This window comes from Lolium rigidum, chromosome 7 (genome assembly GCF_022539505.1).
Source record: "Lolium rigidum isolate FL_2022 chromosome 7, APGP_CSIRO_Lrig_0.1, whole genome shotgun sequence".
Taxonomy (NCBI): Eukaryota; Viridiplantae; Streptophyta; class Magnoliopsida; order Poales; family Poaceae; genus Lolium; species Lolium rigidum.
In genome coordinates, this window is record NC_061514.1 from 78,823,796 (window position 1) to 78,838,754 (window position 14,959).

Sequence of the window (14,959 nt, forward strand, 5' to 3'; positions counted from 1 at the left end):
CGAAGACAACAGTTTTCTTGTGATTATTTACCCCAACAATCAAACCAAATGGACGTCCATCATCTAGTTTCCTGTATGTGGTGTCAAAGCATATTACATCACCAAACATCGCATAGTCCGAGACCATTTTGGAGTCAGCCCAAAAAATGTTGGTTATCAAATCATCCTCATCCACTTGAATTGAATAGAAGAAATTGACATCTTCTGATACCTTCTTCTCCATGTATTCTAACACTCCCCCAGTGTCACCTTCCTTTGCTTGTATCGTTCTCTTTGAGTACAACCGATTTTTCATATCTTCACGTGTACAACCAAGGTTTTCAATTCCACCTGCTTGTTTAGCCATCAGATCGATTGTTGCTTTATTTGAAATACCTACAGACTTCGCAACCTCTGCATTTGCTATTTGCGCTTCTGCTACTTTTCTCTGTGATCTCAAAAAGTGGGTCATGGTTCCAGGAGCAAGAATGTGGTTATGTGAAGCCTCAAATTCATACACATCATAAAATCCACTTCTAAGGCTTATCTTCATACGGGCGGTACATCCACATCGTGTTTCAGGCCTGCTGTAACTGAATGTATCCTCTCTTTTATCATCCCCACGATAGCCTATAAGTTGAAGTAATTTTTTAGTGCATCAAAATATGATTGCAATGATTAAAAATGCATATAGCACATACCTTGGCGAGAGCATGTAAACGTCCGTTGTTGCATTGTAGAGGAGTTCTTCATTTTATGGCCACTGCTTTTTCTAATGCTAAAACCTATAGTTTCAGCATACTTGTTATAGAAGGAATAAGCTTCCTCTTCTGATAAAAATTGCGTGCCTACTTTTGGTACCCTGCCATCAGTGGGATCTGCTGCATTTTCCTCCACATCCTATATTAATTAATATTCAGTTTAGTTCCGTTTCAAAAAAAATCAGTTTAGTTTATACAAATATGTGGCTATCCCAAGGATCTCTTAGTTGTCAGTTCCTACTTATTCTCTCATACATGGTTTGCTAATTATGTAAAGTCTATGCAACATGACATGGACCTCTATATTTCATTAGATGATCATCCTATCTAAACTGAGTTTTTGCATTTCAGGATGGGAAGCACTTGCACAATCCGTTAAAAAGAATTTGGAGAATTTGCCTTTGATTCATCATGAAGAATGGAGTGAGATTACTTACTATTGGTGTCGTAGATTTATCACCATCAGGGACAGCAGAATTTACATCTGATTCACCGTGGCTAGTCCTTGAAGCCATCAGGGATGGGAGGCGCTATTCAATTGGAGAGGAGAGATTGGATGTGCTTTGGCCTGGTTGACCCGTCCTGATTGTTATGTTTCAACTCTGTAGATCCTTCGTCCAGATTGCAGTTGATTGTTGTGTTTAACTCCGTAGATCAATTCAATCTTCTCCTTCTCTATTTTCATTGGCGACAAATTAATTTTGGCGCGCAGCTACCTATTTTGTGGATTGTTTCCGCGTGGAGTGTTAATGATGCGAGAGTATTACGGAGGGAATCAGTACAGAGGAGAAGGATACGGAGTAGTTCTGTTTTTTTTTCTCAAGGAAGATACGGAGCTAGGGCCGCATTGAGGCAGAGCCACGCGATGCCGTTCACGCGCGAGGTCGCACGGATGGTCGCACGGACGCGGCACAGGGAAGCCCCGTCCTCCACGGAGCAGGGGCCGACGCATTCTAGGTGAGGCAAACGGTTGCTCGCCCCGTTGGATGCCCTGACTACTAAACCGAATTATAGCTGCTTCGGTCGCAAGTCTGTCCGATCTCCCCTGCTTCAGGCACGGCGTGCTCGGTCAGTCGCCTCTCATCGCACCGACGACCTCCTGTCCTGACCAGTGAGTGACCACCCACCTTGCGGCGGCGGCGTGTGTGATTGATCTCGTCGGTGGCACCCGCGCCCACGCACGAACCAAGATTGGTTTTGGCGTGGCGGTATTGGAAAATCGAATCGATGGTTGCGGCGGCGGCGGCGGCAGAGGAGGAGCTGCGGCACACGAGACCCGCTTCTCGAGTGACACATGCGGACGATGCGGCTGCCGAGGAAGAGCTGGGGGGAGACGACGGCGAGATCCTGCGATTCATGGACTCGGCGGACGGCTATCTCCTCCTGATGGACTCGCTCTCCTCCGCTCTGCGCCAGGTACGTCACACCCCGGCTGACAGCCGTTGCCCCCCTTACGCCAATATATCAATCCGCCGCCTAGTATTTACTGTCTTTGGCATGGGGTTCTATGGCCTGTGCTCTGTAAGGTTTCCCCTTGATCTGTGGAGCAGTTGGATTGACTTCAGGTGAAGTGTAGTATGTCAGGCAGCTCAACAATCTTATTTCAGTGCGAACTTCAGAACTCTAGCTAAATGCCTGGATAGAGGCAGTAGTATCGGACTAGAAGCTTGTTTGCTCTGATAATTATTCTATTAATGTTGTATTGGTAGTACCAACCATTGCTTAGTGCCCTGAAAGGCTGAAACTTATCTGGATCTGGGTTTCTTCGTGTACTTGGACAATTTCCACGCATTAGTTGCTTTCGTAAGATTTACTGAAGAAACTGTTTGCCTATTGTAATGCTGTCACAGTTCTCTAGTAAATATGAATGATTTCTTCATTTTCTAGGGTTGGCTAGATCTGGCAAGTGCTCGTCACTCGATGGGCGCATCGCGTGTCTCCAGCACACTGTTTGATCATAAAGAGCAATCTGCGGCCACTAAGCTGCAAGTGGATTGTTCTGCAGACTTGCACCCATCAGGTAACCGCTTGTGTATTACTTGAGTTAAAAACCTTTATCAACAACTCAGAACTGCTACGGGAATCACCTTTTTTTTTCTCTCATGGAGTGTAGCAGATAGTTTATATCTCATCCTCTATATATCCATATAGACTAATTCCTCCTCTGTATCTCTACCATCTCCAGCCTCCAGCAGATAGTCTAAACTCCATCCTCTATATTCTCTCTCCTATATTTTCATATATCCTAGATTGTCTATTTCATCTGAAAACCGTTTTAATGATGGTTTCATGTACAAGTAATGAGCTGTTCCTTAATCATGTTTCAGACTCAAGCCCACAGTTTTCTCTGTCGAAGTGGTGTTTGCCAGAAGAATCAAACTCCAGTGGCGCGCAAGATAGTGCTGAACCAAAACTAAGGTATCGAGGAGGAGCAGCTACTACCCCAGGTATTAGCACATGCACTATTTCTACTTTTTAAATATTTATATTTTTAGATTGAATTCCCTTTCTCACCTTCGATTTTATTTGGTTAAATAGATGGTAACACTGAATCAGATGCAAATACCGCAAAGTCTTTTACTGGTGTTGACGGTAGCGGTCAGGTAAGTGCAATATAAACAAGCCTGTTATCTTTTGTAAATATGGTGGCTAAAACAACATATGCAACTCCTAAAAATAGAGCACAGTTGATGGCAAATGACAGCTTAAAAGCATCAAAAGGTAAAAAATAAAATGCACTAGACCACTAGTTAAGCTAAATCAGTGCAAGTCCATTAAATCAAGTTCATGTTCTTGAGTGGTTAATTTGGCAAAGCCACCTTGCCTGATATGATGATGCTAGACCTAGTATTGCATTACAATATTTGTACTCAGTTTTGAGATCCTTTGTTCAAGCTAGTCTGGCTTGTGATGACTCTACCAAGTTTCACATTGTTGCTAGTAAACACGTAATTTCAATTTCAACTAGGTGCTGCCACTTATTGGTGTCATAAAGTTGAAAGTTGTTGCTTAAATTATACTCCTACTAATTTTCCTTCTCTTTGTCCTGCAGGTTCAAAGGGCAAGATCAAAAGCATTATCAGTCTTTGGAGCATTGGTGTCTCCAAAATTACGAACAACCCAAGTGTCCTTCGAAACAGGTTTTGTTCCTAACACGGACAGTAGAATACACTATGCTTTAACCTTATGTTGTTCTAACTGATATTTTTGTTTCATGTAGCACTTGAACTAATCGTGGAATTAGCAAATTCAAGATCAACCATACTCTCTAGTTTCTCCCAGATGAAGCATGAATCAGGAGTTTCTGCCTGAATTTGAGGTTTTGTACCAACACCATACGCAATCAGCATTGCTTGCAGAAATTATCATAATCCCATTTGCAATGTTACTATACGTGGAAATGTAATTGTTCATTTTTTTTTTGTCATGTTGTACTTTGGGTAGGCTTACAGCCACTGGGACAGACACACCATTTTCTCTTCAAATAATATTCAGTTGCTAAGCTAAACTCTGGTGATCACTGCTACAAAGTTTAGGGTAGTACGTCTGAAATAAAATATTTTTACATTTTAGTCTCAGAACTGATTGTGTTAGTTTCTTCTCCTTGACAGTACGCTGGCAAGATACTGAACAGGCTTAATTCTTGGTTGAGACTTCCGCTTACCAGAGTGCTCTTAGTTTTTTGTCCTAAGGTGTGTCTCTTTAGGTTGATTGGAAAAGTTTTACTATTCTCTTCCAATTCTTGGTTTTATCACCTGCACAATTGTTTCTGCGCTCGACACTAAAAGGCCACCACACACATTGACTTGTTGAACTAGTGTGAAACATCAGTCACCCCCTTTATCATCAAAGTTAGTTTGCCTGAATGGTGTAAAACTTTGGTTTTCTGTGTCATCCTACTTATAACCGTTGTAAGAAAAATCTGAAGGTGTCCTATGGACTTGTCGAATCTTAGGCACAAATGATATCGCTTTAAAGATGGCTAAATATTCCCTGCTCGATCCTGAACTAGATTCACGGCAGCATCTCAGATACAACCTCAGATTTAGGGTGGGAGTATTCGTTGGATGGAACTTGCGATCTAAAATGGTGAGGGGAACAGTTGGATCGTGCATTCATGCTTGAAGTAGCTTGGGTTATCCGCATCATCACCATTGTCGGTGTGCTAGTCGAGTCATTGTCATGGCCAGTGTGCAGGTCGAGATGTTTAAGTTCAAAACTGAATTCAAATGAAGTTTGTGAATTATGAGAAAATCCCACTTCATCTGATCCATAGTAAGTGCCGGGGATTTAGTACAAAGTTGTACTAACTTTGTACTAAATCCTTGACACTTATTATTGATCGAAGGGAGTAGCAAATCAAACTGTACATGGAAAATCCAGTGGAATTTCTTTCCAGGGCTCCTGGGGCAAACTACCAACAGAGAGTGCCCCAGAATATACTCTCCCATTTCTTTAGGCTAAATTAACTCCAAAACGGATTGATTTAGACACACTATGGATGAACTACATTATTGTTAATTACTGACCATGTAACATCCTTTGTCAAAGTAAAATTTAACGAACAAAATTCAGGATGTTAACAATGTTCCTGCACATTCACTCATTTTCCTGGATGGTTGGGCTTTGCAATATAACTTGTGACTTCTGATGGAGAATACACATCTTCCCACGCCACATCTCAATTAGTTACATCCACCAGTCAGAAATATCGTTTGCTATAGGTTGGCAGACTATTATATGCTGTTGTTTTCTGGATCAGATTTTCTTTGGTAACAATACTCCATTAGTACATCTTTGTCAAAGGAGCCCTGCAAGCTAAAAGGCTGCATCAGACACCATGGTCAGAAGTAAATACCTTATGTTGCAAATAAAAAAGATCAAAACATACCAGTCACTAGGTAAGAGGTGTGCAGTTACAAGTGTGGAGGAGTACTGCAAGAAAATCTGAATGATATAAACATGCATGTTTCCTTAAATAATACAATGAGAATGAAACCGTCCTAATATACTATGTATATTCAGTTCATCTCCATGTAACATATTAAAAAGGTACCGGCAACTCTGGATCTCAATATAGACGGAGCATGAAATTTACATGAAATTATTTAAACAATGTAGACATAACCTTTTAAATGTGCATGCTATTCAAAGGATACCTTTGTATCATTTCCCATCCAGTGTGAATCAGGTCTGGGAAGTTCCATCACACAATTTTACTTAGTCAACTGGTGCTATACTTCATTTGTGTTATCAACCGCTTGGTACCTTGATCTCACAGTCTGCATCAATTCAGTTGTTCTTTATTCAGTTATCTTCTCTTAGGGAAGCTTTTGACAAAAGTTGCGTACTAAAATAGCAGAAGTAATTGTTAAGCGGAAGGAAAGCTAGACGATTGATGAACCTCTAGAAGAGTGACATAGTAAAAGTCTTCCATGTGCTGCATAACAGCTGACCCATCCCTGATCGAGCGGAGTAGATTTATTTCCGTCTGTAGTAATTTTTCCACAAGCTGCGTCTCTCCTTTCATCTGAAGAGAATTTAGCATGCCCAACTTGTCAAATATAACTTGAGTAACATCAATTTTGTTTAGTTATGCATCATTTGTTCTCTTTGATGTTCTTTTTTTTCTAGGTAGTATCTTGGAGCAAACTAGTTTAAGTCATGGGATTTTTTTATACTCCTATAAACTAATTTCGCATCTTGTAACACTTCCCATTTAGACAAACATATCGATTTTCAGTTGGTAATTGGCGGTAGATGTTGCTAGGGCAAGGATCCAAAGACACTTACAAATTCACTAACAAGGACATCAGGGGTGTACTCGCCAATCTCATCCCCTTGGTCTTCATCATCCAAAATTTCCTTGTTTTCCTGTGTCAGAATACAAATACATTTCTAACTTTCAGGTGAGAATTGAAGATCTGAAGGATAAAAGAGGGAATGTTGACAATAATGAACTAAGCACGGTATTATAATAAAAGTGAATTGAGATAGGGCAAGTTATAAAAACTATCACCAGTGCGTGTTTTAGATTTCCAGATTTAAGATAAATTGGTGCCTCCACATGGCAATATCCCATAAGACGTGGCACTGTTGGAATGATATCTCGGTGGTTGACAACTCTCCAGCTATCTTTTACTTTCTGCAAAATCAATTGTTGGTTTTAGATAAGGCTATGATTGGCATCTGCATTGTCAACTTAATACATAAATAATATATTTACACATGATCCACAGCAAACAGGATTAGCACATAGCTATTGATACTTGAAAACATCTTACTCTATAGTACATTTGTATCCCTCTCCTTCCATGCAGACAAGGAACACTAATTAATTATTTATTTTCTATAGTCCAATCTTCTCTACATAGTAACCCACAACTTGGACAAATTTATTTTCTAAATTTCACATTCCAACATTCCAATCTAACCTATGATATTGGTAGTACAAGCTTGTGCTTGTCATTGTGATGGATTATGATAATGTCGACTGTCCAGCCAGCTTTTGTGCATTACCATTTGGCTAACCAACCTTTTCTTACTTTCTTTGCTATTTTTCCACAGTAGATTAGAATATAAGCTCAGCAACCACAAACTATGCCTAAGTTTCCTGCAGGTTTTAAGTTCTAACCAAGGCCAATCAACCTCTTCTTGCTTTCCTTGCTATTTTACTGCAATACATTATAAGATAACCTCAGTAACTACACACGAAGCCTAAGTTGTAGGTTATAAGTTCTAGCAAATATACACTTCCCCATAATTTACAATCTAGTTATCCAAGGAGGGGAAGCAAATTAAATCAAATTAATATGCCAAAAGACATAAGAAAATGACATTGTTCAATGTTCACATTCATTCCCTCATTTCCGCACGCCCATGACAATATGACTTGGATAATTTCTTTAGAACATGACAATAGTATGTGCAAATGGTCCAACCATATTCATTTGCACAACTCAGAAATGGAGCAAAAGAGGTCGATAATATAGTTTGGATATTCCAAAAAGAAAAAAATTGGAACAGAACCATAACATTATGTAGTTTGGATCATCCAAAAGGAAAAAAATGGAACAGAACCATACAAATATATAATCATTTTACTATGCACAGAAAACATTAACTTGATTTTTAGCTTCTTCCTATTTAGTAAATGATTCGATAGTTACCGCATTGTAGACGTCAGCAAACTTTCTATTTCCGACTCTAGGAGAGCCAAAGTTGTACACTGTCACAAATATAACACCATCCCTACACAAGGTGGCATGAAAAATATGAGTATACAATTATGGAAAAAGGTGCGTGGAAATAGGATTTTTTGCGAACTACATGAGAATAGGTAACGGTATGCCAACATCTTTATAACTTACCATGAAAGAGTCGGAAGTCAACCATCCAGTTCTCTTAAGAACCTTCTGTTTTAACAGAAGTTAAAATATAACGAGGAGCAACCCCATGATGCTCTCCTCTCTTGGGGCCTTTGGGGATCTGGGCCAAAAACGCCTCCCACTGGTGCCCCCAAGCGCTGCCGGCGTGAACTGCCACCCAATAACTCAACCCCCCTCCCCCTGTGCCAGCCCCGTAGCGTGGGGGTCAAACGGGGTTGCCGGCAACACATGGCATGCAGAAAAAGCCGTCTAGGGGGCATCGACGCAACGCTGTCCCAGGCGCCCTCTTTGTCCCCCTGACCTACTCCACACCCATTGCCGCCTCCAAATCGCAGTCGCCGCCATCCACGAATCGACGCACCGGAATCTCGGCGGCTTGTACCGGAGCAACATGACCCAATGTCCATCGCGTCGCCGACTATTGGAGCCGCCACAACGCCCGCGCGACCCACCGTAGCAACCTCTCCGTCGCCGGACCCTGGAACGACGGGGAGACCTCCAGCGAGTCTTGGCTCCGAGATGTGAGTCCTTCCTCCCCTCTAGCTCCTATCCTACACCGACGATGTACTTTTAGGTTTAGGGTTTTGGCGAGCTTGTCAATTTAGGAAAAAAATCAAGAATTGGTAAGTGAGATTTTTGTATTGAGAGTGTGTGCTAAAAAAAAGTAGTAGTTGTAAAATATTTATGTGTGAGACTATGTGCTATGGAAACAATTCCAGTAGGCGCTGGTATAGTCTTCATTGATAATTGTCACACAAACCAAACACATTTGTGCATAATTCAAACAAATAAAATGCCATGCCAACCTGTGCTGCAAGCAGATTTAAAATGTGATGTCTTATTGTGTTGTGTTAGTAGAGATGTGGCATTACTTCGAGTGACAAGTCACTAGAAAATGGCTTGACACATAAAGTAATGTCTCATCTCTACTAACACAGCACACGGAGGCATTGCATTTTCAAGCTGCTTCCGTCGCAGGTAGACATCACATTTTATTTGTTAAAATTATCCAATCTGAATTACAGATGTGTTTGCTGGCTCTATTTGGGAGGCGCCAGGGCGGACGGCCTCGCGTCAAATGGCGGCAGTTTTTACCGGCGCCCCCAAATGGCTCTTCCAGCGCAATTGCCGGGCGCCGTGGGGGGCACGGTGGGGATACTCTTACATGGATGAACCTATGTGGCATTGCTTAACGAAGTACTTTAGCCAAGTATGTGGTATTTCTTAACAAAGAATCCCCTGTGCTAGGCCATGCCACTTAAACTGTGTTAAAGCACTTTAGCCAAGTTTGTGGCATTGCTTAACAAAGAATCCCCTGTGTTAAATGTTTGTCTGGCACTTCTTTCAGCTTTTACTCTACACTGAATGATATCGCATTGCCTATATATGAAGCAAGAAGCGTATGGATCAGGGTCAGATCTTACTTGGCCATTTGACTTGATGAAAGCTCGAGAGCAAGAAGGGTTGCCAGAGCTCCACCTAAACTATGTCCAGTTACATAGATATGCCACTTAGCTATTGTTTCTGCATCTTCTTCATCCCTACAGTGGAAAAATTAGATGCTCCATGAATAGAGTTGAGATAAATAATTGACAAAAAGAGATTGGTATATACCAGCCTGTACGGTTGTTTTCGCAATAATTTATTTTGTGTGATAGCAGTAACAACTGGAGAATGGCAAGAGCATGCACAAAAGGTAAAACTTTAGGTTTTCATGCCACATCATATTGGACTGAACTGGTACTTTCTATACTTCCTCCAGTTCAAAATAATTGCCCAAGAATGGATGTATCTGGACACATTTTAGTGTGTAGATACATCTATTTTTGACCAATTATTTTGCACCGGAGGGAGTACAATAGAAGCGATGCTTAATTCGTTACGACATACTCACATATATCCAATGGCGTATTTGATAAGAACCATGATCCTGTTCCTAACAGAATCATATGCACTTAAGAATCCACTGTGAACCTGAAATATAAGATGACAAGAAGTTGGTAAGCATGAACTCACAAGAAATGGATAAACAAGTGACTGAAGAGATTATATAACTAACTTGAACTTCCTGCTTGAAATCACCACCTAACCTCTCGGGGTTTAGTCTGCAATCAACTTCAAAATATGATGTGTAATATAGTAAAATTCATTACAATTCTAGTAAGTATTAAAAATGGAAACATACTATAACTAATGAAAGGAGAAAAAGGCTAGGTGTGTTGAGTCTTACCCAGCCGGCACAAGATTTAAGTCAGTTACCAAATCCTTCCACCTTGTCTGGAAATGACACAGAAAACAAAATAAATAAGATGGGAGGTGTGAAAAAATAATTATTTCCTTTATATTCAAAGAACGCAAGTGGGTCCTTCATGTCATTTCATACTTGCTCAGTTCCTCGAAAAGCAACAACCAGCCTTCTTCGTGAAGAATCACGCCAAATGGCAACCTGGCGACATTTGTTAACATTGGCAACACAGCATAAGGGCAAAGAGATAGTAGACTCACTAATAGCACAACAACTAATTTTACTAACCTGTGTGTCTGTTGAACCATTGTCCAGAAAACATATCTTCTCAAAGTCTGATTTTATAAAACTGGAACGCCCCATTGAAGTGGCCAGCATAGCCCATGCCTCCACGGCAGTCTCTGCACTTGCAAACAGTTGTTGTGTGTCATCTGCTTTCTTTGTATCTTTGGGCTCTTTGGTGGATGCAACAGCACCAGCCTTATCAATGGAATCCGCAGCACCTTGCTCTTCTCCAATCAAACCATCTTTCACGTCCGCTTCATCAATAGTTTCTGAACCCTTCTCTTGCGATGAGAAATTCTTAGAAAGGATCACCAAAGCTCCTAGTATATTCTCTGTTTGGGACAATACATCCCGAGATACTTCATTAATGTCTGGAAATGAAGCCTGTGCAGCCTCTTTAGTTGGCATTGTGCTATCTTTATCATCAATACCGTCTGTAAGTTCAGGAGTTGTTTCACTGCCATCACTGGCCGGGGTATCTGATGTTGCCAGTCCAGAATCCAAATACACCTGTTCCGCGATTTCACGTGATTTCGAACCAAGGGAACTTAGTAAGTCAAATCCATCCAATTGCTTGGCCTCGGGAAGAGAAATTCCGAAGTTTTTTATAACGTTTTGGTTTAGTGTGTTGGTGAAAGCACTCCAGAAGTCATCAGGTTCCTTTGTATCAAGTGGCGTATTTCCTTCACTTTTAACAACTGCAGCAGTAGATACAGGTTCACTCTGAGAATCTGAATTGTCCCCAGAAACTTTTGAATCAATCTTCTTCTGTTGAAGTTCATTTGGTTCAATAGAGTTATCCAGGGATTCCTCGGGCCTTTCAGAAACCTCAGATTCAGTATCCAAAGGATTTTGAGCCTTGGTGTCAGTGAAAGAACTCAGTTGACCAAATGCAGATTGCACAAACTGACTTGCATTTACAGTTTCAGATCCAAGGACCGACCTAAGAGCAGATCCTAGGCTGCTCTTTGCAAGAAAGTCAGACACAAAAGGTGTACTCCACCATTGCTTATCACGCTCAATGTCATCATAACTCTTGTACCTGACCTGAGGTGTTAATAATAATAATTTAGATGAAACCTGAAATGAAGTCTACAACATGTGAAATTCTTGATATACAAAACATAATAGGTAGGCTCTATATACCATTGTACCTGTTTGTTCTAAGAGAACAGCATAATAAACAGGGATCCTGGCAACCATTAAAATGTTGTTATTGTGAATGTTGCCTATATAGTCCATGGTGTTATATGTGATTAAAATGACGATCATACCTATAACTAGCAAAAGGGTTTTGTTTGTAGAGTGAAAAAATGCCTATGCTAGTTAACTGTTTAAATTATTCTGCTGGTTTTGCTTTTCTAAAAAACCTGTACACAGAAGGGTGTTGAAAAAAAAGGATAAGCGGGCTTTGCTTGTGAAAAATGGTAATTCCTACCCCTCTGCAAGACAAGGATCAGTTCACTGTGGTATGCAACCTTTGGAAGGGAGTACAGCGATGACAAAGACGTTCTTGTAAGGATCACGTTCTTACCTCTAAATCGATAGTTCCACCGCCACCAGGACCTTCTAATTCAATAGTAATGTCATGTTTATTTCCTAAAAAGAGGAAGGTAGTTACAAGGTTGTCCCAAGAGTGAGTCTTACAAATGAATTCATATACCATAGTGCAGACAGTGCAATAAACCAGTATGATTACATGCAATTGAGCAACATCAGGAGTCGTCACCAAAGTTCCAAATAAAAAATAATAAAACACTACATATATCTGATATAAGTAATTCCAATATATGTGGTAGATTACATGTTGGATGTTTTCAAAATGGTGAGTTCATAAGTTGGTTGGCTTTTACTCAGCCAGGTTTATTCTAAATCATTTTTTCTCGTGTAAAATCAGTATTCCAGAAGCACAAACTAATAGACTGGGAACTGCATTTCTCGGACTTCCATCAACCGTAAATTGGTAAGCTCTTATGGTTTCTGGCCAATTCAGCCGGCTTAACTATGCAATTTGGGTTGGGGTCTGTATAGACAAGCTCCACCCTCATATGGAAATTGGTTCCAAAACCCTAATTAACACCAAAAAGAAGTATCAGAGAGTTACCATCGCAAAGTGTTTCAAGGTACAACCCAGCATTTCCCATGCGTTTGTGTGGAGTGACAAGGTTTGCATCCCAAGCCTCAACCTATTGAGTAAAATTGTACAAGATGTTAAAAGGCATAAAAAATTGTGGCGATGCCAGGACATACCCGAAGTAGGTGATCAACTGGGACACTAAAGGGTGCTTAAAATCGGATGATATTATGTCACTTGCTAAAATGAAATTTATAGGTTGTTTATGTACTTCTTGATGATTAAATAAAAGAATTTGCACCATGTATTCCAGTCGCCTTGTATACTGTAAATGTATCTCACAACTCCAAAATGCAGAAGTACAATAACAACAAAGAAATGTGTAGTAATCACAACATGGAGTGAGTTCAATATCACTATGAGCACACATTACTTCTCTTCATACCTGGAGTAGATTTTCTAGAGATTTCCTAATGTTTAATGTGAAATCTTCATTCCATGTTGGCTCCTTCGTCCTACATTGATCTGAAATCAGAAACTGCACCAACCATGGAAAACATAGCAGTCTTCAAGCGTATCAGATATTTTGCCAACACCCATTAGTTGCCACCTTGAAGGCGATGATATATATGGCATACATTATTTTTATACAAAAATTCTTGCCCAGAGGTGCCCCCAGGCCCACCAGCATACATACACAGAAAAGAACAAAGTTACTCACGCCCATTTAACTTGGCTCTTTGCAGTTTGACCATTAAGTTGTAGAACTACATAAGGATCACTTGTACCCTGCAATGGAAGCGGATTAGGAGTTGCCCATAAAGTTGAAAAAGAGAGCATTAAGTAATCGTAGTTGAAATGTGCAAATTACTATACTTCATTAAAAAAAATGTTGCAGTTCACAAAATTCTTGGAATCTGCATAATGAGGACGCTATCTGCAAATCATCCCAGATATCTTGTATAACCAGACTCAGCATTAACACAAAGGTGAATCACTGGGTGTATGAGCCTGGGTATCAAGCGAATGAGTGAATTTTCAGTAATGTTCAAGTATTTGTCTAAGGTTAATGGGAACAACTTACCCGCAAAAAAAAAAAAAAAAATGGGAACAACTTAAATGGTAGTATTAATGACATCTTAAGTCTTCAATGATCAATTATTCTTCTACTCAATTTGCATGTTAACTTTCTCATCCATCAATTATTCAGCATTCTCCGCAACAAAATAGTAATATATGAAGCATCGAGAACAAATACTGTATGCAGCATACGGCATCGAGAAAACAAACGGCGACCACTCACGGGCATATGCATCATCATACCCATGGATCCATTGCAGGAAGACTCGTGCCTTTCTTCAGCCTCACAACTAGTTGGCCATCATATACTTCACGGAGAAATACACTGCATCACAATGCTTTCAGAATTTACGACCAGGGCGACCACGCACACTTGCAGCACAATTTACAAACATGATGGTTCGACTTCGATCGCCAGGGGAAGGGAAAACCGCCCGCAACTTACTTGGATAGGAACACCGTCTGACATCCGGCCTCATCGGTCTCACGCCAGCCTGCATCTTCCTGCCAAATACGAGGAACCAGATTGAGATACTGAATCCTCTGCCAGTGCACAGCACTGCTCGCGTCCATCAACTCACTGGAATATTCACTGGGCACTTATCAACTTGTGTTGTATCAATTTAATTAGGCCTTGGTGTATTCACTGGACACTTATGAACTTACGTTTATCAGTTTTCATGGAAATGAAAAATGGGAGCTCTGAAGCTAAATAAAAAAATCGCAGGAATATAGGACTAGTGCAGTTCAAGGAGATAAGCAGGAAACGGAACAAGGACATCAATTCACAGCGGTACAGGATCGGTACGGTTGACGAGTAGAGCAGGAACAAGGGGCTCACGGGTGGGCTGCTGTAGGCCTCGAAGGCGAACCCGGCGAGCACGACGGCGAGGTTGAGGTCGAACTGCGGCTTCGCCTGCTCCACGTCCCCAACCGGCTCCTCCGGGGCGCTCTCCGAACCGGGCTCCACGGCGGGCTCGGCGCCCGCGCACCTCGCCCTGAGCCCCGCCCACCTCCGCCTCCTCCCCCTCCTCGCGCTCCAGCACCTCGCGGCCCGGTAGCTCGCCGGCGGCGACCACGGGCGCCCGGAGACGGACGCGGCCGCCGCGAGCCGCGGCGCGATGGGGCACACGCTCGTGGGTGCCAT

General features: G+C 41.3%; 2 protein-coding genes across 2 annotated transcripts; one reads left to right on the top strand and one right to left on the bottom strand.

Moving 5' to 3' along the window:
* The first annotated feature begins 1,744 nt into the window (after window positions 1–1,744).
* On the top strand, window positions 1,745–4,403 carry LOC124676828 (coiled-coil domain-containing protein 115-like). The gene is made up of 6 exons (XM_047212853.1): window positions 1,745–2,156; window positions 2,628–2,760; window positions 3,068–3,187; window positions 3,279–3,343; window positions 3,793–3,880; window positions 3,961–4,403. The coding sequence occupies exons 1-6, from the start codon at window positions 1,968–1,970 to the stop codon at window positions 4,050–4,052; spliced, it is 687 nt and encodes a 228-aa protein (XP_047068809.1). The 5' UTR covers window positions 1,745–1,967; the 3' UTR covers window positions 4,053–4,403.
* A 702-nt stretch (window positions 4,404–5,105) lies between these two features.
* On the bottom strand, window positions 5,106–14,959 carry LOC124671576. The gene is made up of 20 exons (XM_047207934.1): window positions 14,654–14,959; window positions 14,258–14,316; window positions 14,056–14,137; window positions 13,454–13,521; window positions 13,178–13,247; window positions 12,763–12,844; window positions 12,193–12,257; window positions 10,662–11,705; window positions 10,512–10,574; window positions 10,359–10,405; window positions 10,188–10,233; window positions 10,023–10,102; window positions 9,553–9,669; window positions 7,910–7,991; window positions 6,760–6,885; window positions 6,534–6,614; window positions 6,145–6,270; window positions 5,900–6,022; window positions 5,632–5,675; window positions 5,106–5,551 (listed from the first exon to the last, which is right to left on the bottom strand). Exons 1-18 carry the CDS (start codon window positions 14,957–14,959, stop codon window positions 5,975–5,977), a joined length of 2,592 nt encoding a protein of 863 aa, XP_047063890.1. The 3' UTR covers window positions 5,106–5,551; window positions 5,632–5,675; window positions 5,900–5,974.

Excerpts from the sequence above, each read along its gene's own strand:
- LOC124676828 (XM_047212853.1), top strand. The coding sequence starts at position 1,968 with ATGGTTGCGGCGGCGGCGGCGGCAGAGGAGGAGCTGCGGCACACGAGA. Across the intron at positions 2,761-3,067 it reads TGCAGACTTGCACCCATCAG|ACTCAAGCCCACAGTTTTCT; the intron begins GTAACCGCTTGT and ends ATCATGTTTCAG. Across the intron at positions 3,344-3,792 it reads GTGTTGACGGTAGCGGTCAG|GTTCAAAGGGCAAGATCAAA; the intron begins GTAAGTGCAATA and ends TTTGTCCTGCAG.
- LOC124671576 (XM_047207934.1), bottom strand. The coding sequence starts at position 14,959 with ATGGCACCCACGAGCGTGTGCCCCATCGCGCCGCGGCTCGCGGCGGCC. Across the intron at positions 12,845-13,177 it reads CTCTAGAAAATCTACTCCAG|GTTGAGGCTTGGGATGCAAA; the intron begins GTATGAAGAGAA and ends TTTACTCAATAG. Across the intron at positions 10,234-10,358 it reads TTAAATCTTGTGCCGGCTGG|ACTAAACCCCGAGAGGTTAG; the intron begins GTAAGACTCAAC and ends AGTTGATTGCAG.